This window comes from Physeter macrocephalus, chromosome 5, assembly GCF_002837175.3.
Source record: "Physeter macrocephalus isolate SW-GA chromosome 5, ASM283717v5, whole genome shotgun sequence".
Lineage (NCBI taxonomy): Eukaryota > Metazoa > Chordata > Mammalia > Artiodactyla > Physeteridae > Physeter > Physeter macrocephalus.
The window spans coordinates 11,973,087-11,996,148 of NC_041218.1; the positions used below are offsets into that span (position 1 = coordinate 11,973,087).

General features: G+C 53.7%; 2 protein-coding genes across 3 annotated transcripts in view; one reads left to right on the plus strand and one right to left on the minus strand.

The window, feature by feature from the left end:
- The first annotated feature begins 87 nt into the window (after positions 1-87).
- FAM131B (family with sequence similarity 131 member B) lies at positions 88-8,060 on the plus strand. Of its 2 annotated transcripts, XM_024132298.1 has the most exons (7): positions 88-217; positions 3,302-3,411; positions 3,715-3,750; positions 4,062-4,155; positions 4,459-4,656; positions 6,324-6,467; positions 6,687-8,060. In XM_024132298.1, exons 1-7 carry the CDS (start codon positions 190-192, stop codon positions 7,157-7,159), a joined length of 1,083 nt encoding a protein of 360 aa, XP_023988066.1. In that variant the 5' UTR covers positions 88-189; the 3' UTR covers positions 7,160-8,060. The 2 variants fall into 2 exon arrangements, with proteins under 2 accessions (XP_023988066.1, XP_028345456.1); XM_028489655.2 differs by lacking the exon at positions 88-217 and having other exon boundaries at positions 3,105-3,411.
- Positions 8,061-8,144: 84 nt separating this feature from the next.
- The window catches only part of CLCN1 (chloride voltage-gated channel 1), a 28,476-nt gene continuing 13,558 nt past the window's right edge, over positions 8,145-23,062 (minus strand). The window contains exons 9-17 of the mRNA XM_028489650.2: positions 22,301-22,514; positions 21,933-22,066; positions 17,236-17,480; positions 16,798-16,951; positions 16,381-16,460; positions 16,103-16,141; positions 12,450-12,554; positions 12,262-12,348; positions 8,145-11,710 (exon numbers count right to left, since the gene is read on the minus strand). Of these exons, the coding sequence (XP_028345451.2) occupies positions 11,339-11,710; positions 12,262-12,348; positions 12,450-12,554; positions 16,103-16,141; positions 16,381-16,460; positions 16,798-16,951; positions 17,236-17,480; positions 21,933-22,066; positions 22,301-22,514 (1,430 nt within the window). The 3' untranslated portion in view covers positions 8,145-11,338. The remainder of the gene's footprint in view (positions 11,711-12,261; positions 12,349-12,449; positions 12,555-16,102; positions 16,142-16,380; positions 16,461-16,797; positions 16,952-17,235; positions 17,481-21,932; positions 22,067-22,300; positions 22,515-23,062) is intronic.

Sequence of the window (23,062 nt, forward strand, 5' to 3'; positions counted from 1 at the left end):
GGCGGCGGCGGCGGCGGCGGCGGCGGCGACGGAGGCTGCCGTGGGGAGGGATGGAGAGGGGCGGGGGGAGCGGAGCCGAGCGGAGACAGCCGCGGCGCTGCAGAGCGGCTGGGGCGGCGGCGCGGCTCCCGGTGCTCCCCCCGGCGCCCGCGCCGCGTCGGTGAGGGCCCGGCGCGGAGCCCCGGAGCCATGGGCTGCATCGGCTCCCGGACCGTGGGTGGGTACGGCGGCGGCGCGGGCGCGGGCGCGGGCGGAGGCCGGGCTCGGCGGGGTCCGGTCCTCCGGCCCCTCCCCCACCAGTCCCCGCGCCCCTCCGGGTCCCTCTCCCCGCAGCGCCCGGCCCCGCCGCGCTCCCTCACTTTCCCTCTGTGCCCTCGCGGTCCCTGCCTTCCTCTCTCCTCCCCGCTCTCCCCTCGCGCCTCCGGGCCTCGCGTCCCTCTGGGCGCTCCGTTCTCTCCGTCTCCCTCCGGCTTCCTTCCATTGCCCTTGCCCAGGCGCGGTCCCTCTCCATCATCTCCCCGCCAACCTTCTCCCCCCTCCGTCGCTCTCCCCGACTCTCCCGTCCCCGCACCCTCCATCTCCAGGCCATCGGCCCCGACTCTGCCTTCCCCAGCGCCTCCTCGCCCCCCCTCCATTTCTGGAGCAGCCCCCGTTCCAAGGACCCCCAGTCTCAGTCTCGGCCCCGAGTCCCTCTCGCACGCCCCCCGCCCCCCGCTCCGCCTCCATCTGGCTTGGGTGTTTTGCCCCCATCCCTTTCCCTCGCCGTTGCCTTTTTCGGTCGTTTCTGCCTCCCCCGATTTGCTTTGTTCACGTGCATTTTCCCTCCGGGGCGGGGGCGGGGTGAGCCTGGTGCCTCGGGGAGGGGAATGGGTTCCACGGCCGGAGGCAGTGGGGCCGGGCTGGGTTGGGGTGGAGGCGAAGAGCCGGGGACGCCGGGGGGAGGCCGGGGGTTCGAGGGCCGGAGAGGGGTCGGGAGCCCGCTCCCAGGAGGGTGGGGCTGGCCGAGCGAGGGAACCCGGGGACGTGGCTGCACCTGTCGGCGGGGGCTGGCGGGGCGGGGCCAGCTCTTTATTTACCTTTGACCGGGGGAAGGCAGAGAGGCGCCTCCGAACGCTTCTCCCCTCGGCATTTGCCTTGGTACCCAGTGCCTTCTCCTGCACCCCGCGCACCCACTCCGCTCTCACAGCTCAGCAGATTGATTCCACCCGCTCCCCAAACCCCCAGTTGTTCCCATTCCGACTCCCAATTTCTCCCGCCTACATGCCCCAGTGACCTCAGGCTGAGAGAATAATTCGTATTATTATTACAAACAAACTCACTCTCCGGAAGCCTGATTTCTCTGAGACCCGATTTATTTCCATGGATACCCCCACTTCCTCCTCTGCTTTCACCTCTTCTCTGGGTTCTTTCCCTCCCCCTCCCTGCCCCCCACGGCTCTGACTCAGCTCTCCCTCATCTACAAAGGCCACCGCCCCCCACCCCTCTCTCCCACTCTGCCCCCGCCATCTCCCTTGCCCTCAGAGGTTGTCCTCTGCCTGCCCCATTCCTGCTCTGTCCGCCCAGACGTCCGTCTTTCCTCTTCCCTCCCAGCCACGGCCTCTGGTCTGACCCGTCTCACCATTCCCCTGTAGCCCCAAGGGAGAGTGTGCCCGCTTTGGAGGGGCCTTACCTCTCGCAGACCTGTCAAGCACAATCCCTTCCTCTTGCGGCAGCTATGTTGTTGCATGCATGCCGAATGCCTCCTGGTGCCCAAGACCCCATTCGATTCACCCCTCCTCAAGAGTGGACGCCTAATCCTAAATTCAGAATCAAAAAACTTTATGTGTAGAAAGGATCTGTAAGGTCAGGTGGTTCACCTGGGTCTACCACCCAAGTGATTCTTCCCCAAGGCTTCCGGTTGGCGTACCCACCCCTCACGGCAGCAGTCTCCCTTTACGAGGAGCTGTGGCCTCGGCTGCAGAATTACCATCTTCCTAGGTCCTCCAGTTTGCCAGTCACAAAGGCCACCGCCCCCCACCCCTCTCTCCCACTCTGCCCTCGCCATCTCCCTTGCCCTCAGAGGTTGTCCTCTGCCTGCCCCATTCCTGCTCTGTCCGCCCAGACGTCCGTCTTTCCTCTTCCCTCCCAGCCACGGCCTCTGGTCTGACCCGTCTCACCATTCCCCTGTAGCCCCAAGGGAGAGTGTGCCCGCTTTGGAGGGGCCTTACCTCTCGCAGACCTGTCAAGCACAATCCCTTCCTCTTGCGGCAGCTATGTTGTTGCATGCATGCCGAATGCCTCCTGGTGCCCAAGACCCCATTCGATTCACCCCTCCTCAAGAGTGGACGCCTAATCCTAAATTCAGAATCAAAAAACTTTATGTGTAGAAAGGATCTGTAAGGTCAGGTGGTTCACCTGGGTCTACCACCCAAGTGATTCTTCCCCAAGGCTTCCGGTTGGCGTACCCACCCCTCACGGCAGCAGTCTCCCTTTACGAGGAGCTGTGGCCTCGGCTGCAGAATTACCATCTTCCTAGGTCCTCCAGTTTGCCAGTCAGCCCTCAAACCCTGTCCACCCTCTCCCATTGTCTTTTGTCTTCTCTCTGACTCGAATTCCTATTCTTTTAGTTCCTATTTTAAAAAGTCCCCCGCTGTCCCCCTTCTCTCCTCTCTAATCCATCACTTGTCTCCCAAGAGTCAGGTAAAATGATTCCATCTCACTCTTTGCTTTCTCTGCTCTCATTGCTTCTGGGTGTACACACCCAGCTCTTGCCTCTATCCCCACCAAATCTCCTTCCTGTCAGACAAACCCACCAGCTCCTCTGGAGGGTCCACTAGGGCAGATGCAATCCTTCCACCTCACAAATAATAAAGCCAACACTTAGGGAAGCTTGCCCCCGGAAAAGTTCTGCCCTTATTTGTAGGAACATAATAGAGGAAAAGCACAGCTCCCATGCACTCCCATACAGAAACCCTCAGAGGTTCCTCAGGATAGAATGGAGACCTGTTTTCCTTCTAAAACCCAGCCACTGACCCTTCCATTTAAACAACAACAAATAAGGCCATAGAACACTTTTTCCGAGTGTGCTATGCTTGACTGAGCTCAGCATTATTCTCTCTCCTAAGAAAAATTTGGGGCGAGGGGGGATGTCAAAGAAGATAGGCGATCAGAAGAGGCAGTGGTGGCAGGAGGGTAGGGAGGGGTCTGGAGGGCCCGGCCTCCATTTGTGGCTTCAGCGTTCTGAAGGAAAAGGACGGGGAGGGGCCTTCGGGGTGGGCATAGGGAGGTGGAATGCAAGCAACGATCCATCCGTCCATCTCAGGAAATGAAGTGATTGCCGTGGACTGGAAGGGCCTGAAGGATGTGGACCAAATCAACATGGACAGCACCAGCTCGCTGCACGGGAGCAGCCTCCACCGGCCGTCCACCGAGGTGAGGCCCTCCGTGCTCAGCTGCCCTCCCAGAGGACCTCGAAAACACCCCCAGAACCACCATGCGTGAGCCGAGTCCTTCAGCCACCTTCCTAAATTCCAGGACACCCTCCCGAACACACCTTCAGACTGACACTCTCACAGAACATTTCTCCTCCTTCCCTCAAACACAAGCCAGATGCTCCACCCTGAGATCCCAGTTCCGTGTGTGAATCTCGGGGAAGCCCTCCCTACTTCACGCACTTCTGGACGTCCCTCTGAGGAAGTGCCCCGGGTACCCACTCCCTCTCCTCTTTCCTCACAGCAAACCAGGACTGACTTCTCCTGGGACGGCATCAACGTGAGTGCAGCTCCCCCCAGACCTCTCCAATGCGCCCTAACTCCTCTTCCTTGTCCCCTCCCATCTGCCGCCCGAGAACACAGCGCTCCCTTCCTCCAGCGGGCACTGGCGGCCCTCACGTTCTTTACCTACCCCCAAACTTCCCAGGGTGGTTGGGGGATAGGCCTCCTAGGGACCCCTGGGTATAATGGTGGCCCGATCACCCGCCCTAGCTCCTATCCCTCCTCCTGGAAACATGGACTGTCCTCCACATAGAAAGCACCCCATACCCTCTCATTCCTCTGCCCCTCGTCCCACGTTCCCTATCCCAGCTCTCCATGGAGGACACCACTTCCATTCTTCCGAAGCTTAAGCGAAACTCTAACGCCTATGGCATCGGGGCCCTGGCCAAGTCGTCGTTCTCAGGTGAGACTCTGACCTGGGGATGCGTGCAGACAGGAGACTCCCTAGGGGCTCCCTGCCCCTTCAGGCCTGAAGCAGACCCTCATCCCCAGACCCCGGACCTATTTGCCCTTTCTGTCAAGCCCCTCCCGTCCTCCAGGCTGCCCCTCATAGACAGAGTCTTAGGGCATACCTGCCCCCTTCCTGGGATGGAGTCCCATGGGACTAGGGTGGGGGTGATGGCGGGGGCGGGGGCGGGGGCGGCGCGGATCTGGTGTGGGTATCGTGTGATGTTCCGGAGGACCCGGGGAATGTCTGGCCCCTCAGGGATCTCGCGAAGCATGAAGGACCATGTGACAAAGCCCACAGCCATGGGGCAGGGCCGGGTGGCTCACATGATTGAGTGGCAGGGCTGGGGGAAGGCACCAGCCATTCAGCCGCAACAGAGCCACGAGGCCGTGCGCAGGGATACAGATGCCTACTCCGACCTCAGCGATGGCGAGAAGGAGGCACGTTTCCTAGCAGGTACTTGCTCCCCGGCCCCTCAGGAGACACATTTTCAGGATGGCCAGAGACCGACCCTTCAGCCTGATCCCCTATGGCAGGATTGGCTCTGTTCACGTGACACCATCAGACTTAATTTCCCAACTAGCTCTAATTTCAAGGACTCTGACTTGTTTATTCTAAGTACCCTCAAACTTATTTTTATTATCGTCTCAGAAGTTGAGGGGCGTTAACACGGGATTGTGGGCCCACCTGACACCTTCTCTCCTACATGGTGGGACCATCCAAACCCTGGATTCCCTCAGTACAGGAGGAAAAAAAAAAAAAAAGGCAGGGGTCTTAGGCTTCAAAAGTCTGTGCTTCTACTCATGTTTTATGATGAAAATGAAAGAAAAGCCTTGGGGTTCTCTCCTAGCCTTTGCCCGTCAGCACATTGCAGTCATGAATTCAATGACAGGGCACATTACTTGTGACAACCACCAGAAGATCCAACCCCGGGATTCCCTCAGTACAGGAGAAAAAAAAAAAAAAAAAAAAAAAAAAAGGCAGGGGTCTTAGGCTTCAAAAGTCTGTGCTTCTACTCATGTTTTATGATGAAAATGAAAGAAAAGCCTTGGGGTTCTCTCCTAGCCTTTGCCCGTCAGCACATTGCAGTCATGAATTCAATGACAGGGCACATTACTTGTGACAACCACCAGAAGATCAAGGGACCTGGGTGAGGAGAGGGTGTATACAGAAGAGCTTTTAAAATTCAGCATAGGAACGAGGCAGGCGTACGGTGTACCTACAACCCTGCCCGAGCCCTAGTGGCAGATCTAAGAAGATACCTAGGAAAAATGATAGATCTGGAATAGACAAGAGGGTTCTCTGGTTGGTGGTGTGGGTGGTGGAAGAAATATCAGTGGGGAGGGGAGACAAACATGTAGCGGGTAGCGTAGGGCAGCTAGCAATGTAAGCTTCAACTTACTCACGGCTTTGAGCAACACGGGAACCCCAGGTCTACCCATCTTCATTATTCTATCCTTCCTCCCTTGTCCTTCCCAGACCTTGAACTTGATACCACTGTGGACCTACAAGCCCTCCCATTTAGACTCCTCTGGCCTTGACTACCTAGCACTAGCTACCGTTCCTAAAAAAATTCCAAAGATAAACTTCTGGAAATCCCCAATTTCAATCCCTTAGGATATCTCACCAGAAGACCCCCCCCAACTCTTTCCCCTAGGAATCCTAAATCTGACCTTCTGGGAAGTCCCCCACGATTTTGCCTTGTTTCGGGGCATATACCAAGGCTGTGCTGTCCAATACAGTAGCCACTGGCCACATGTGGCTATTGAGAACTTGAAATGTGGCTAGTCCGAATGGAGATGTGCTGTAAGTGTAAAATATCGACTGGATTTCAAAGATTTCGTATGAATAAAAGAATGTAAAATATCTCAATAGTTTTATATGGATTATACATTGAAATGATAATGTTTTATATAGAGTAGGTTAAATAAGATGTATTATTAAAATTAATTTCACCTATTTCTTTTAAATTGTTTTTAAACATGGCTACTAGAAAATTTAAAATTGCATAGGTAGCTTGCGTTATATTTCTATTGAACAGCGCTGCACTGATGTCCCCCACCCCATGCACGTGTCTAAGGCTTCCCCGAGGTATCTCGCGCTAACTGCGTTTCTTCTCCCAGGCGTCATGGAACAGTTTGCTATCTCCGAGGCCACTCTCATGGCCTGGTCCTCCATGGATGGTGAGGACATGAGTGTCAACTCCACCCAGGAGCCATTGGGCTGCAATTACGGTGACAACTACCAGGAGTTGATGGAGAGTCAGGGTGAGGGATGGTTCCAGAATCCGACCCCAGAGGCCTAAGAGGCCTCCTCAACTATCTAGGCTACCTCCATGCATCTCTGTTCTAAGACTCTCTGTTCATAATAGGCTTTCCTACTCCCCCTCTCACCCCCCGCCCCACATCTCACCCTCAATTCTCTGTGCTGTTGTTACTGCCTTTGATATTCTGTGACCCCACCGACCGCCATGATTCTCTTTACAGATGCCCTTGCTCAAGCCCCAATGGATGGATGGCCTCACTCCTATGTGTCCCAGGGCATGTACTGTCTGGGGTCATCGGATGCCTGGGAAGCAAGCGACCAGTCCCTCATCGCCTCTCCAGCCACAGGATCCTATCTCGGCCCTGCATTTGATGACTCACAGCCTAGCTTGCACGAGATGGGACCTTCCCAACCTGCTTCGGGATACTCTGCTCAGGAACCTCCGCCGTTGCTGGGGGGAGACAGTGACTGGGCTCCAGGGGTGGGCGGGGTGGACCTGGCAAGGGGCCCTGCCGAGGAGGAGAAGAGGCCATTGGCGCCCGAGGAGGAAGAGGATGCGGGCTGCCGGGACCTGGAGTCGCTTTCCCCACGAGAAGACCCCGAGATGCCCAACGCTCTCAGCCGGAAGGTGTCTGACGTCACATCCTCAGGCGTGCAGTCGTTTGATGAGGAGGAGGGAGAGGCCAACAACTAGCTTCCTCCCACTGAATGCCCCACCTCCCACTCCCACCTGAGGGGCATGGCTGCAACCACACCCTCCCTTCCCCGAGCAGTACGGCTGAAACCTGGGCAGAAGACTGTCGCGAGCCCAGGAGCCCTTGCCAGCAAAACGGAGGGCCAGGGTGGGATTTTATGCAGGCTTACGCTGCAGAGACCACAGGTCCAGGAACTGAGGCCCAGGCAAGCAGACGGCCATGAACTTCGCTTGGCTGCGGGCTTCTGGGTCTGTGGCGGTGGAGCTCCGGTGTGTATCCTGAGCGCAGGCGCGCAGAGCGGCCCGTGGCCGGCCCCTGGATCTCAGTTCTTTGCTCCCTGATCTCGTCTGCCAGGAGCCTTGGCTGCAGCTGCCTGAAGGCCTCCTTTCTCCACGTCACTCTTGCTTGTCCCAACTCTGTTTTCTCTGGCTGTGGCCCAAGCTCATCCCTCCTGTGCGGAACAGACCTCAGGGGCTGTTGGACATGGTTCGATGGGCACAGGGGAAGCAACGTACAGACCACGTCTCCTCAGACTGAGGGGGCTGTGCCCTCAGAGGTGACTTGGCTTCTGAGATCAGGAGTCACGGAGGAGGTGGACGTGGCCGCTGGGCTGCACAGGGGCACAAGGGCTGTCCAGAGACCGGGCAGTCACTGGGGAGACCGAGGACGAACATGGCCACTTGTTCTGGAATCTTGACTATCCTGTGGCTGAAAGGAGGACCCTAAGCATCTGGGAAAGGACCCCGCCAGGGCTGGCTACTCCAGCTCTTGCTTCCCTTCTCTGCCTTCTTCCATCTCCTGCTCTGGGAGCCCCGGGGCCCCAAGGGGGGGTGGGGGTGGCACAGGATGCAGGTGTCCTGGCTAGACGGGGAAGCATGAGGCTGTGTCTCCCTCCATCCACCCCTAATTCTCTGGAGCTGTTTACACTTTTCTCTCTGCCTTTTCTACATTTTTATAACTTCTTGGGGACTCAGGGTTGAGTAGGGTGGAGGGAGGGGCCCGGTGCTGTCAGGCCCCGGCCGGGGCATGGGGTTTGCCGAGGAGCAGTGTAGCTCTGGGCCCCCTTTGCCCCCCTTCATCTCCTCCCAGGACTCCCAGGAGGGCCTCCCAGGTGTCCGTCCCCCCCCCACCTCCCCAGGCCTCCTGAGGAGAAGGAGAGGAGGATCTGGGTATTCTTCCTTCCAGGATGTTTTACAATGAGGCATAAGCCCCTGAAACTGCTTGCCCTCCACACCCACTTTCCATTCTGGTGGGGACTTCTGCACAGCACCTGGAGCCCCAGCACTTCTGTAAGACATCCTGAGGGCAGAGGACAGGGTCGAAGGGTAGAGTGAAGAGACGGCAGCACACTGCCCCCCCGCCCCCGCTGCAGCGGTGTCCCAGAGTGAGGAGGTTGAGAGTTGGGGCGCTTCTGTCCATCTGTGACCCTGCCTCCATCAAGCCCACAGCGTCATACACGCGTGCCCCTGAAGTGCAACCGAGGCCACGTCCCACATCTTCTGGGGAGGGGGAGGATGGCTACCTGAAGTTGGTTCTTGGAGGAAACAGGAGTAGGCATGGCGAGCACAGGTAGCTGAAGTCACCTCATCTAAAACTGTTAAAGGGTTGTGCGTGCTCACGTGGCCTAACTCAGGCCCTCGCTGCTGGCCTCGCCCTGCCCTCCTGCTGCAGGTCCTTGGGGTTTTGCATGTCACAGTTCCCTCCTCTCACGGGGTCCCCGCTTCCTTACCTTGTGCAACCTGCCCTCTCTAAGGCATCATCCTTTTCTCTTAATCTCACCCCCTTCGTGCCCTATACTCCGCCCCCGGACCACAGCGGACATCCAGTCCAGGGAGCGGGTTCATGCATCACAGTTCCTTTCTCGCTCAGGGCTCTGTGGAGTTAGGAAAGGTCATCTAAAGCAGCGTTCTTTCCTCCCTCCTTCCCTGAGGAAGCCAAACGGTCCCTGCTGGTCCCCGCCAAAAGGCGACTAAAACTCTGAAGGGTTCTAGCAGAGTTCGCACGTGAGCGTGATCTGGGCTCAGCATCCCTGGGTACCAGCATCGCTGCTGACCAGAGGTCAGGCCGGGGGAGGCGTCTCCACGCTGAAGAGGGAGCAAACCTGAGGAGCTGGCCTGAGACCCTCTCAGGACTCTTCTGGAGGGAGGAACTGCCTCTCTGGTGCTGGGGGGCAGGGTGCATGGGGTTTGCTTATAGCCTATTTTGGGGGAGGGGAGGGGCATGTGCAGGAAGAGGCTGCTGGGGGATGCGGGAGGGTTGCTTTTCCCTTGGGGTTAAAGGCTGTGCCGCACGTTTTACAGCAGTCCCAGAACGGGGCTGTTTTCATATCATGGTGAATGAAACTGTTCTTGCTAAGTGATTTTCTTCTGGTGGGGGGGCTGGGGGGGGTGCCCTTTCATTTTGAGTTCACTTTATTAAAGGAAAATCCAAATTTTCCATCCCTCCCCTCCTGCCGCCCCCGCCCCCCCTCACCCACACCTTCCTGCTTATCCTTGTGTCAAGGAGGGAATCTTGGTGAATGAGTTTATTACCTCTTCTCACCCCCACCTGTACATCCCATACTCCATCTTCCAGGTCTAGGGAATATCCATTTTTATGGCCAGTCTTCGCATGTTTTCTTAATCTGACATTTCCACCCCAGGCCCAAGAGAGATTCGATGACATATATTACAGAGAGAATTATATATAAATATATATATAAATATTATAGATTATATACACATGGGCATGGGCTCAAAGACCCGCTGCCAGTCCCCCTCCCCAGGCTACAGCCTCTCTCTATTGGCCTGGGGAGGCGGAAGGGATGTACTGTTGGAGAGGGCTCCAGGCTGTGTTCAATGGCACTAAACAGAATGTGGTGGCACCTTCGGCTATGAGTGTCTTATTTGGGGGATGATGGAGGCCAGGCACCGGGGGCGGGGCGGGGGGGAATGCTGGGGAGGGGGCACAACTGCAGAACTAAATGAGGCATAAAAGAAGGGATGGACAAAAGCCCTGGGGGTGGGAGCAAGGGTCTCTGGCTGCTCAGAGCACCTGGGACCACTTATAGAAAAGGCAGGGTGATGGCAGGCTCCCTGTCGCTGGTTTGGGGAGGATAAGGATCTGACTTCCCAAGTGTGGGAAGCATCAAAAAGGTCTGCCATCTTGACACTGAACCCCTAGAAGAGAAACACAAAGAACCAGTCCCTAAGAAGGTATAGTCTCTGGGTGAACCAGTGGCCCAGCTGCCCCGAGCTTCCACTCTTGGAAGGAGAAGCCCCAGCTAGAGCACCTCAAGGGCAGAGCTGACCCTTGGGCAGGACAGATCAAGGAGCACAGTGGAGAGGGAGTGGCCTGGAAACTGGAGGGTGAGGAAGCTGTGGTGTGAGATGGGAGGAATTTCTGCCAGAGGGAGTTAAGTAAATCCACTGGGGCCGCAGCAGGACTGTTTGGTACCGCCCCTTTCACCCAGAGCCTCCCTGCGACCTTTCCCCTTCCAGGCTGTCCCCCCACAGGCTCTTGATCCATGCCTCACTGCTTCAATGGAGGACAAAGGAGGAGGAAATGGGACTAAGTAATGGCTCTGCCCGGGGCCAGACAGTGGGAGGCAGGATGGAGTCTGGAGGCAAATTTCAGGGAATGGCTGTGGGCGAGTGGAGGACGGGGTGGGGGGCTCTGAGAGAAGGGGCTGTGGACAGTTTGCGGGTGCATTCTGGGGCCAGCAGTCCATGAGGCCATGAGGTGATCCATCTCCTCCTCCCGCATGACGCTGGCAGGACCACAGTCACCCGGGGCCTCCCTTAACCCACCCCTGGGGAAACTGACGGGGGATGGGCAAGGCCGGGAAGGCACTGGCCGGGGGGTTGTGGGGGAAGGAGGGGGGCCAGGGGGAGGCAGCAGGTATTCCCCACCCACACACAGGCAAACTCAAGAAGCCTTTGGACTATCAGGGGCGCTTCGCAGGGCTTAGAACCACCGCCTGTCTGGGGATGGGGGGACACGCCCAAACGATTGACCAAGGCTACTCCTGCCCCAATTCTGGCTCCTCCTCCAACACGATCAGGATGACATTTTAAAATTCCTAGGAGAGGCCGGATGTGGGTGCGATCTCTCCAGCTTCAGGAAATACCCTCTTCCACACAGGCCCGCCCGCTAGCCTGGACCGCCGGACAGCCTTCGTGCCGCGGCCTGGGAGGCGCTCAGAGCACCAGCTCGTCCTCGTCCTCGTCATCGGTGGATCGCAGACTGGGGCCCTGCAAGATGTCGGCCAGCTCCTCCTCCGGCCCCGGAGCCCCCACCAGCTCCAGTTCCTCCAGCTCACTCTCGGCCTTGGCCCGAGCCCAGGAGACAGGGGGCTCTGGGGAGGCGGATGGCACAGGGGGCTCTGGGGAGGCAGGAGCCACATCCCCTGCCCCAGGGGCCCCACTTCCATCCCGAGGCAGGCTCCAGGCCTCTGCAGGAGGGAGCGGGCCCCCAGGAGTCTTTCGAGTCGAAGTTGTACTCCGGAAGCTGGCAAGGGGAGGGCGGAGCTGCACCCCAGACGTGGTGTGCCCCTCAATGGCCTTCTGCAGCTGGGGAGCAGAGGAGAGGGGAGAGAGGGTACAACATGGGGAGGAGGAGAAGATTGGAGCGGTGAGAGAAACAGACACGAGAGAGGAGCAGACGATAAAAGGAAGGAACACGGGAAAGCTATCGAGTGGCAAGCAAGATGCACGGGGAGGATGGATCAAAAGGAGAAGACAGAAAAAGGAAAAGAGGGGCACGATGGACGAAACGCCCCACCTACAGAGCAGCGAATCTCAAGAGCCCTGACCCAGGACCTCCTTCGGCCCCTTCCTAGCAACCCTCAGGCCTTCTTCAGCCACTTCCCATCTCCTCCCTCCTTCCATGCACCACCACAGCGCACCCCTGTGAAACCATGACTCGGGCCCTGAACCCCCGACCCAAGCCCATGCCGTCCTTAGAAGGGCACAGGGCTGCGCCCCCCTCCAGTCTCTGCATGAAAAATAGGAGGGAAATCTGGAGGCACCTCCCGGACGCTAAGGCCACCCCTGCCCCCCCCCCCACTCTGTATACTGTGCCCCCCTCTTGCTCACTGCTCAGATGGGACAATCGCTCTCACCTCCTCCAAGGCCAGCACCCCCCTGAGCTTCCCCATGCTGGTCACGTACACAAGGTGGAGGCCGAGCAGGGAGAAGAGCGTGTGAGTCTGCGAGGAAAGAGCGGCAGGTCAGCACGCGGAGGCCCCGCACCTCCCGGACCTCCCAGCAGCCCTGCTCGGCGGGCAGCGGGCATCGGGCAAGGACTCGCCTTGTGCAGCGACGTGTGCTCCACCAGCTGGAAGGGGGACCGGTCGATACAGCAAGAGTCAAAACAGACAGGCTGGCTCAGCTGCTCTCGCGTCCAGGCCTCCACCTGCCGGAGAGGAGGGCCGTCACCCAATATCAGGGCCCCCTTAAACCTCAGATCTTCACCCCAAACAGCCCTCCTCGCCCTGGCCCAGAAGCCTGAAACGCACAGTGAACCGTCACAGCTCCTCCAGACCACTAGCCCTCTTCCCTTTGCCCCAGGGAACCGCACCGCCCTCTTCCCTCCTCCAGCCCCAAATCCGCCTTCACCCTCAGGTGCTCAGAACACGCTCCTTCTTCCTGGTCCCCCAACACTTATTTCCAACCCATCTTTCCAGTCTTATTTTCCACTACTCCTGTAACACCCACAGCTCCAGCCACGCCAGATGTGCTTCCGCTTCTGCGACTGCTGTTCTGCGTTTCCCCAAGAGCCCCACCCGGCGCCCATACCCTACTCCTGGCACCCCGGGTCGGACGTGCTCTGCCAGGCTCTCCCTTTCAGAAACGGCGTGGATCGCGTTCCATCTTAGGCCGGCGTTTGTCTTAATTCTGCCCCCTGGGCGGAACTCCTCCAGAGTGCTGTGTGGCATCAGCTGCTGTGTGTCACGGAGAAACCAGCACACTGACCTTTTACACAGCAGATCATGGCAAAGATTTGTTGGATTTGAAGAGCTGCGCTGGGTCACATGGCACTTTGTTGACTCAAACAAGCCGTTTGTGTGTGTGTGTGTGTTTGCTTTGGTTTACATTGTTTTGTCTATGACCGAAGCATTAAGGCAAAAGTTCAACTTTCCTCTGGATTTTATTTTATTTTATTTTTTTTATTTTTTCGCGGTACGCGGGCCTCTCACTGTTGCGGCCCCTCCCGTTGCGGAGCGCAGGCTCCGGACGCGCAGGCTCGGCGGCCGCCGTGGCTCACGGGCCCAGCCGCTCCGCGGCAGGTGGGATCTTCCCGGGCCGGGGCGCGAACCCGCGTCCTCTGCATCGGCAGGCGGACTCCCAACCACTGCGCCACCAGGGAAGCCCTCCTCTGGATTTTAGATTTGCACGCCAAAAATCCCCAAGATTCTAAATAAGCCAGTATCGCCCCTGGTTCTCATAACTGACTTTTAAATTTTCTGTAATCTCTTTTCAGGCAGTCCCTTCTGAATGAGGTACTACTTTGTTTTCCTGTTTGTCCAAATCTATACGTTTCAAGCTTCAGAGGACGTCACCGAAGGCCATCCCCTAGTTCTCGTGTCCCGTGTTTGGTCCACAGTGCTGTGCTCTCCATCTCTCCCGTCCTGCTCTTTCTGGACTGCAATCACACCTCCTCTAAACTCTCACCTTCCCTGACTAAAGGTTCACACAAAATTCTCACAGGATGGATGACCACTTAGCAGGTATGTTGCAGAAAGGATTTACTTATAGGACGGGCGGTAGACCCTTGCCAGCCCTGGTTTGGTTGGTCCTGTCCTCCTGGAGCATTCTATGATCATTTCGGGCCTCCCTGGTTCCTTTCTCGCCTGCCCTTAGGGAACAACACTGACAGAACCATTGCCAGGGCACATGCACCAAGCACTTCCTCGGTGCCAAGCGTTATTCGAATTGCTTCACTCACTGAATCCTCTGCAACCACCCTATCATTATCTCCATTCTACAGATGAGAAAGCCGAGGCATGGAGTGCTTAAGTGTTTGCCCAAGATTACACAGAGGTGGGCTTCTGACCTGGACTGCTGATCATGTTCCTGGGACCCCCAGCTTTTTTCTGCTCTTTGTCTGATGTGTTCCATGACTTGAAAAATCTCAGCATCAGTTACAAACCAGGGCTCTAACTGTGTGTATCCCTAACAGAGCAGCAGAATTAAACAAGTCCTGGGACTTCCCTGGTGGCTCAGTAGTTAAGAATCCGCCCGCCAATGCAGGGGACACGGGTTCGAGCCCTGGTCTGGGAAGATCCCACATGCCGCGGAGCAACTAAGCCCGTGAGCCATGGCCGCTGAGCCTGCGTGCCGCAACTACTGAAGCCCGGGCGCCTAGAGCCCGTGCTCCGCAACAAGAGAAGCCACCGCGATGAGAAGCCCGCGCACCACAACGAAGAGCAGCCCCCGCTCGTCTCAACTGGAGAAAGCCCGCGCGCAGCAACGAAGACCCAACACAACCAAAACTAAATTTAAAAAAAGAAAAAAAGTCATAGCAAGGACTTCTGGCAACCTAGAAACTGAATTCTTTGACTATTCCCAGAGGTATCATCTTGATATTGTCAAGGGTGTCATCTTGATCTAGCCTGAAAATTGTGTTAAAATATCCTGAAGTTTGACTCCTATTGAATCTTATCCTTTCAAAAAGTCTTGGTGGTTCCCATGGGAGTTGAGAGCTGCTTAAAATCTTCCTTGAAAAAGATATCAGCTAAAAATGTATGATCTATCTTCTTTTGATCCCTACTTGCATTTTATTTCCAGCGGTCATTAAATAACCTCACTGATCAACTAGTTGGCTTTCTTCGGTGTATTAAAAAAAAAAGTATTATTGGTTTGAGCACCCTAGTAAGGCACTCCTTAACTGTAGTTATGACCTATCTGATTCCTGCTTGTGGGCGAAGGAAGAGTTCGATTTTTTTCTTCCGTGATCATCCATTTGATTCTTTAGGTCATTTATCAGAAATGTGTGTGTCTCGAGGGCTGTCAAGGGGAGAAGGCAAAGACTGCCTTTCTCTCTTGTCACTCACCACCCCCTCCTCCAACCCTGAGTACTTTTAATTCTTAGCACGTATATATGCTGGACATCCAGTGGATGTTCATTTAAAGAGGGTACACATTATGGTATTTTGTCAGCTACATACTTTTAAAGCGCTACCTTTCGGCCTTCGAAGCAAGCTGCATTCTCTTTTACTAAATGGGATGGTTGCTAATGGATGGAGTCGGCGTCCCTGCACACGCCGGGTGGCTCTGATCGGCACAGCTCAGCCACCTCCTGTCACTCGCCGCGCCACGTTCTGGTCACTCGGCACAACCAAACCCACTCAGGGCTCGATTTTCCCTCGCGTGGGTTCTACAGGGGAACAGTGATTTGTCCCAATGAGGCACCACTGTCAAAATCTGCCCTCAGTCTGTGGTTCTTCCCGGTCCCGCCTCCTGGAATCTCCTCATTGTCCGCTGTCTCAGGACCCTGATCAGTCCAGCATAGTAACCTCGCCACACACTGAATTCCCCATCCTAGTTTCAATGCTGTTCTTCCACACTGGTTTGTGTAAGTGCTGGCTGCCCGGCGCCATTTTCCTGCGGGTAAATCTCATCCATCCCGCAGAGCCCCTGCCTGGTCTAGAACTTCCCTAATGTCTAAAAGCTCTAAGGGTCATCCTAGCACCATGGGCCCACCTACACACAGAGGCTCAAAACTTCCCTCTCCTGAAACGATGCTGGTCCCCACGAGGACGCCGCCATGTTCCCCTACCTCCGAGCAACGTGCTCAGTACTGTCTCCATAGTCACACCTCACTTCCAACCTCTCAAAATGCTTTCCTGCCTAGAATCACATGTTACTCTTACAACAACACAATGAAGAAGGTCGAAAAAAGTGAGCAATATCTTCATTTGACAAAATAGTCCAGCCCAGGTTCCTGTTTCCTTTACTTACCTCTTCAGGTGACATGTTATCCACTAAATCTTCTGAATCCTAGAGAAGAAAGACATAGGTCCAAGTTCCTTCCCTTTTCTTCCAAGTGGAACCATAGCCATCTCTCCCTGGCCAAGCCACAGATGCCTCTTTCCAACCCATCATCCCTTCCATATGATGAAGCTTCTTCTTGGTGGGACCTCTTCTCTCCCGATTTAAGGATCATGGGTTTCTTTCTCCTCAAAGACAAGCTCCTTGTCCCATGCCCGCCCCCCCGCCCCCAACACACCTCCTCTCACCTGGGTCATTTTCTTCTTTGTGGGGCGAGCTCTGCCCAGCAAGCAGCGCAGCAGGGACTGAAAGATGGAGGGTCTTTGACCTGAGAGAAGTGGTGAGTGAATGGAAATGGAAAGAAAGCAATATCCATCCTGGGAGGAAATGGTCAGGGGCTTCAAGTGGTCCTGACACTTTGCCACAGAAGGTCCATACTTCTAGGTGCTTCACCCCCATAGGAACTCTCCCCTTCCATCCTCCTAATCCAGCCCTTGCCCCCCACGTCTTGGGATGGTAACATGGAGACTCGAAGAATAGAAACCCCCTCCCGCCATCCTCAGGCCTCGCCCCTCCTCATAGTAGGAGCCCTTAGGTTGAGGAGTGCCCAGAGATACCCACAAGGCATGAGGCAGGGATGAGGTGCATGATGGGAGAATCTTTACCTGCAGTCTCAAGGGTGAGGTGCATGATGGGAGAATCTTTACCTTCAAGCTCCGGTGCTTCCAACTGCTGTTTGTGGCCGGGCAGGGGCCCATTGGGCTCTTCGGGGGGCAGTGGAGCAGTTGGAAAGGGGTGAGGAGGAGGAAGAGGAGGAAGCTGTAAAGAATAGTAAAAATTCTCAGTCCTAGAGAAGAGGCTACCTTTTCCTGCCTTTACCAGGTGGTGTCCTGGGAAACCTATCTAACTCTATTCAGTTCAGAAGTCCTTATAGCACTTTGAATTCTCACGGTACCATCATTTGCAACCTTATCTCCTTCAGTCCCTGGACCCAGGGGCACTTGTCCCTTTGACTTTGTCAATGATCAGCATCTTCCCTCTCTCTTCCTATTTTCCCTTTGCCCCATCTATCCTGTTCACCTGGCCCTTCCCAGCCCACTCACCTCGGGCTTCGCACAGAGGTCCTCATCTTCATCCTCATCGACAAAGGCAAAAGACTCAGGTCGACCCTGGGGCCAGACGCCACGGCGCCCCTCCCCAGCCTGCCGCACCTTCCCATCGAAGGGCAGCTCTGACAACTTCCTTGCCATGTCCTGGGCTAACTGCAGCCTCCGCTCAGGACACAGGTGATGCTGCAGAAGGGACTGCAGTTCTGACCGCTCCACGGAGCCCAGCAGGATCATCGAATCTGGGGGAGATCCAAGCTCAGCCTGAGGGCCCGCTCAATTACCCACCCCGCCCTGCTCGGCAGGATGGAGTCAGGGACAGAAGCCCAGCACCCAATCTTTTTTCAGCTCTTACCCTCTCTTCCTAAAAACTCATTTCAAAAGTCTTCCAGGATTGATCTCACTCAATCCCTATTATTTCACCCATTTAGCGCTTAGAGCCCCAATTGGTAGTACACTAATTGGTGCTAATTTGTACTTATTTTGATGCGGCCCTTACATAGATTGTTTGTAAATAGGTGAACTTGGTATTAAAATAGGCTAATCAACACTGTCTCCAAACGAAGACACATTAAAAGCCATTCATACTGAGATGAACAAATATACTTTGAAAGAAGTCTACAAGGATATCTGATGTTTAATCACTTAAAGACTCTGGGTCCTTGTAGGTATAAACAGAATGCCTACTTTTCCTGGGACGGTCTTTTATATATTTATCAGAATTCTGCTACTATAATTAACATTTTCATTAAGTTTTGAGGCCATAAGATTGCGGCAGTGTTACTGACCATGAGGTCTTAGTCATTATTATGAAAACCCTGCAGCCCATAGGCTGTACCCCTATTCCAGTGAGAAGCCACTGCTTTAAAGGCCACTGAAAGGTATTTGGGATTTGGGAAAATATTAAAACTAAGCTAATTTGACTAGTTTGGATACTCTGATTATCTGAAATTAGAGCTAACAATTTAAATGGCTCCAAATATCCCTAAATGATTCTATTACACTAATACAATCATTAGACACGTATTTATTTAATATCCAGTAAATACCTAAGGAGGCAGCCTGAGTGAGACAGGTGTTATAGTCTCTGCCCTCAAGGGATACACAATCTACTGAGGAAGATAAGACATAGATATAGAAAACCACAATAAGAAATAATACAAAGCAAGATTAAGTGCCAAAGGTGGGCAGAAAGGATGGTGAAGGAGGTGAAATCACTGCTCATTAAACACGTTCACTCCTTCATATGGAACAGTTTCATCTGTTTCTCAAATTGGGCATTAAAGAACAGCTATCACTCAGCTAGGTAGCAATGAGAACCACATAAGGGGCCGTAAGATTTACAGGCAAGCCTCATTATTCTCGGATTCCCTATTTGTGAATTCACCTACGGGCTTAAATATCTTTGTAACCCAAAATCAATATTTGCAGTACTTTTCCCATCATTCACAGACATGTGCAGAGCAGCAAAAAATTTGAGTTACCCCACGCACACGTTCCAAGCTGAGTCTGAACAAAGTGATGCTCTGCCTTTTTATTTTTTCCAGCTTTCATATTGTAAACAAATGTTCTTTCGTGGTCCATTGAATGCCATGCTTTTTGCATTTTTTGGTGTTTTGTGTTGGTGATTTTGCTGTTTTTTAAGGGTTTTTGTTTTTTTAATTTATTTATTTTATTTATTTATTGCATTGGGTCTTCGTCACAGTGCGCGGGGCTTCTCATCGCGGTGGCTTCTCTTGTTGCAGAGCACGGGCTCTAGAGTGCGGGCTCAGTAGTTGTGGCACATGGGCTCAGTAGTTGTGGCTCATGGGCTCTAGAGCGCAGGCTCAGTAGTTGTGGCGCACGGTCTTAGTTGCTCAGCGGCATGTGGGATCTTCCCGGACCAGGGCTCGAACCCGTGTCCCCTGCATCGGCAGGCGGATTCTCAACCACTGCGCCACCAGGGAAGCCCAATTTTGCTGTTTAAAATTGCCCCTAAGCGGGAAGGCTGTGCTGTGCCTTATGGAGAAAAGAAGTGTGTTAGATAAAAGCTTGGTTCAGCCATGAGTTAACCTTCTGTTGGTCGTGGTGAGTTCAATGCTGATGAATTAACAATATATATTAAATAAGGTGTCTTCAAGGAGAAACACACCTAAGACAAGTGTAAGCTTTGATTACTTGAAGAAAGTGTTGTGACCAGAAGCTTGCAGGAACCTCACCCTGAATTTCCTCTAGGAGCAATGGTTCAGTATAGTGTCCCTGATTCAGTGTTCTTGGAAACTTTATAGAACCTAACTACAAGGACTAATGAGAATCAACTGTATTTCTTTCATTGGCTTTTTTAACTGTCTTCTTGTGCTTGTGTTATGGCTGTGTTTTTCCTTCCTTGACGATGACCATGTTCCCTAAGGCTGGGCGTCCTGCAGCAGCCTGGGTGGCCCCTTAGACAAGCCCACACCACAGTGCCGCCTCCACTTCTGTGGAGCCCTTGTTCAGGTCACTAGCTCAGGAATCTGCTTCCTTCCCTCCCACTGACCTTCTGAATCGACCAGTGGTAAAGTCTTGACTGTGGTGGTCTGGAGCAAGTTTTGCAACTCCCCATAAGTGCAAGAAGCTGAAACAAACTTCACGTCCCGTACCATGATGTCCTCGACAAAGACTGTAAATTTGCTGCAGAGGGAGAAAGCACAGGCAGGGTCAGCCTTACCGTACGCCTGTCCCTTCCGCTCCTCCCGTGAGGTCTGCCATGCATTTGATCACTCATAATATTTATGAAGTGCATGGGAATATAAAAATAAGTAAAAAGCAGTGCTTCCAGACGTTGACCTTAACCTCACGCTCAATCTCAGAACCTCCCACACCAACCCCATCAAATCTGAACTAATTCCAGCTGGTGCCCCTGACCTGAGCTGGTTCCAACCAAGGTCAGGCAAGTAGGGTAGCTTCTTGACCTGGATGATGCTGTCATAAAGGGAGGGCTGCAGGCTCTGAGCCACCATGTTGGCCAAGATAACAGCCACCATCATGGGTAGGATGTGAGCGATCTGACCCGTTAGTTCAAAGCAAATCACGGCTGTGGAGACTGTGTGGGATACTGCACCAGTCAGCGCTGCTGCTCCTAGAATGAGACACAGGAGTGTACCAGTGGGTTAGGGCTGCCTTTCTTGTCATGGGGGCTACATGGGGATGTGTCGGGAGTGACACAGGGTGGGGACACATGATCCTGGGCAGTGCCAACCATTTGTCAGGAGTAAGGGTTAGAATGCTGAACTGTTAGAAAATCGTCATTTTGATCTCATTCTATGAACTTCGGCAATTTACAAAAATTTTGTGTGTGGCCAAAGTTTCATTTATAAAATACAGATGGTGATGTGGCATCTATTCCTTGCTTTTAAAAGTTTGGATCACTCTTAACTGAGCATTTAAAAACCCATTTACAGTGTTTTACCTTGGACCTCAGGTTTTGTTCTGTTTTGTTTATAAATTTATTTATTTATTTTTGGCTGTGTTGGGTCTATTGCTGCGCGTGGGCTTTCTCTAGTTGTGGCGAGAAGGGGCTACTCTTCGCTGTGGTTCGCGGGCTTCTCATGGCGGTGGCTTCTCTTGTTGCGGAGCACGGGCTCTAGGCGCGTGGGCTTCAGTAGTTGTGGCTCGTGGGTTCAGTAGCTGTGGCTCACGGGCTCTAGGAGCACAGGCTTCAGTAGGTGTGGCACACGGGCTTAGTTGCTCCGCGGCACGTGGGATCTTCCCGGATCAGGGCTCGGACCCGTGTCCCCTGCGTTGGCAGGCAGGTTCTTAACCACTGAGCCACCGGGGAAGCCCAGCCCTCAGGTTTTGATGCCAAAATTTATGAGTGGATGGAGTCAAAATTCAGGAATCATCTGTGGACTTGGATCAATGAGATCCTGATTCCACTATTTCTCAACTGTATGAATAGAACTGAATTCTTCTGGAATCCCATGCTCTCATCTCTAAGGTGAAAGGGGTCATTAGATAAGTTCTAAGGCCCTTGCAGATCTAAAACATTATGATTCCATAAGCTCTTTGTTTTTTGTTTTTTTTTGTTTTGTTTTGTTTTTTTTGTTTTTGTTGTTGTTGTTTTTCCGGTACACGGGACTCTCACTGCTGTGGCCTCTCCCGTTGCGGAGCACAGGCTCCGGATGCGAAATTGCCCCTAAGCGGGAAGGCTGTGCTGTGCCTTATGGAGAAAAGAAGTGTGTTAGATAAAAGCTTTGTTCAGCCATGAGTTAACCTTCTGTTGGTCGTGGTGAGTTCAATGCTGATGAATTAACAATATATATTAAATAAGGTGTCTTCAAGGAGAAACACACCTAAGACAAGTGTAAGCTTTGATTACTTGAAGAAAGTGTTGTGACCAGAAGCTTGCAGGAACCTCACCCTGAATTTCCTCTAGGAGCAATGGTTCAGTATAGTGTCCCTGATTCAGTGTTCTTGGAAACTTTATAGAACCTAACTACAAGGACTAATGAGAATCAACTGTATTTCTTTCATTGGCTTTTTTAACTGTCTTCTTGTGCTTGTGTTATGGCTGTGTTTTTCCTTCCTTGACGATGACCATGTTCCCTAAGGCTGGGCGTCCTGCAGCAGCCTGGGTGGCCCCTTAGACAAGCCCACACCACAGTGCCGCCTCCACTTCTGTGGAGCCCTTGTTCAGGTCACTAGCTCAGGAATCTGCTTCCTTCCCTCCCACTGACCTTCTGAATCGACCAGTGGTAAAGTCTTGACTGTGGTGGTCTGGAGCAAGTTTTGCAACTCCCCATAAGTGCAAGAAGCTGAAACAAACTTCACGTCCCGTACCATGATGTCCTCGACAAAGACTGTAAATTTGCTGCAGAGGGAGAAAGCACAGGCAGGGTCAGCCTTACCGTACGCCTGTCCCTTCCGCTCCTCCCGTGAGGTCTGCCATGCATTTGATCACTCATAATATTTATGAAGTGCATGGGAATATAAAAATAAGTAAAAAGCAGTGCTTCCAGACGTTGACCTTAACCTCACGCTCAATCTCAGAACCTCCCACACCAACCCCATCAAATCTGAACTAATTCCAGCTGGTGCCCCTGACCTGAGCTGGTTCCAACCAAGGTCAGGCAAGTAGGGTAGCTTCTTGACCTGGATGATGCTGTCATAAAGGGAGGGCTGCAGGCTCTGAGCCACCATGTTGGCCAAGATAACAGCCACCATCATGGGTAGGATGTGAGCGATCTGACCCGTTAGTTCAAAGCAAATCACGGCTGTGGAGACTGTGTGGGATACTGCACCAGTCAGCGCTGCTGCTCCTAGAATGAGACACAGGAGTGTACCAGTGGGTTAGGGCTGCCTTTCTTGTCATGGGGGCTACATGGGGATGTGTCGGGAGTGACACAGGGTGGGGACACATGATCCTGGGCAGTGCCAACCATTTGTCAGGAGTAAGGGTTAGAATGCTGAACTGTTAGAAAATCGTCATTTTGATCTCATTCTATGAACTTCGGCAATTTACAAAAATTTTGTGTGTGGCCAAAGTTTCATTTATAAAATACAGATGGTGATGTGGCATCTATTCCTTGCTTTTAAAAGTTTGGATCACTCTTAACTGAGCATTTAAAAACCCATTTACAGTGTTTTACCTTGGACCTCAGGTTTTGTTCTGTTTTGTTTATAAATTTATTTATTTATTTTTGGCTGTGTTGGGTCTGTTGCTGCGCGCGGGCTTTCTCTAGTTGTGGCGAGAAGGGGCTACTCTTCGCTGTGGTTCGCGGGCTTCTCATGGCGGTGGCTTCTCTTGTTGCGGAGCACGGGCTCTAGGCGCGTGGGCTTCAGTAGTTGTGGCTCGTGGGTTCAGTAG

Excerpts from the sequence above, each read along its gene's own strand:
- FAM131B (XM_028489655.2), top strand. The coding sequence starts at position 3,271 with ATGCAAGCAACGATCCATCCGTCCATCTCAGGAAATGAAGTGATTGCC. Across the intron at positions 4,156-4,458 it reads GGCCAAGTCGTCGTTCTCAG|GGATCTCGCGAAGCATGAAG; the intron begins GTGAGACTCTGA and ends CTGGCCCCTCAG. Across the intron at positions 6,468-6,686 it reads GGAGTTGATGGAGAGTCAGG|ATGCCCTTGCTCAAGCCCCA; the intron begins GTGAGGGATGGT and ends TTCTCTTTACAG.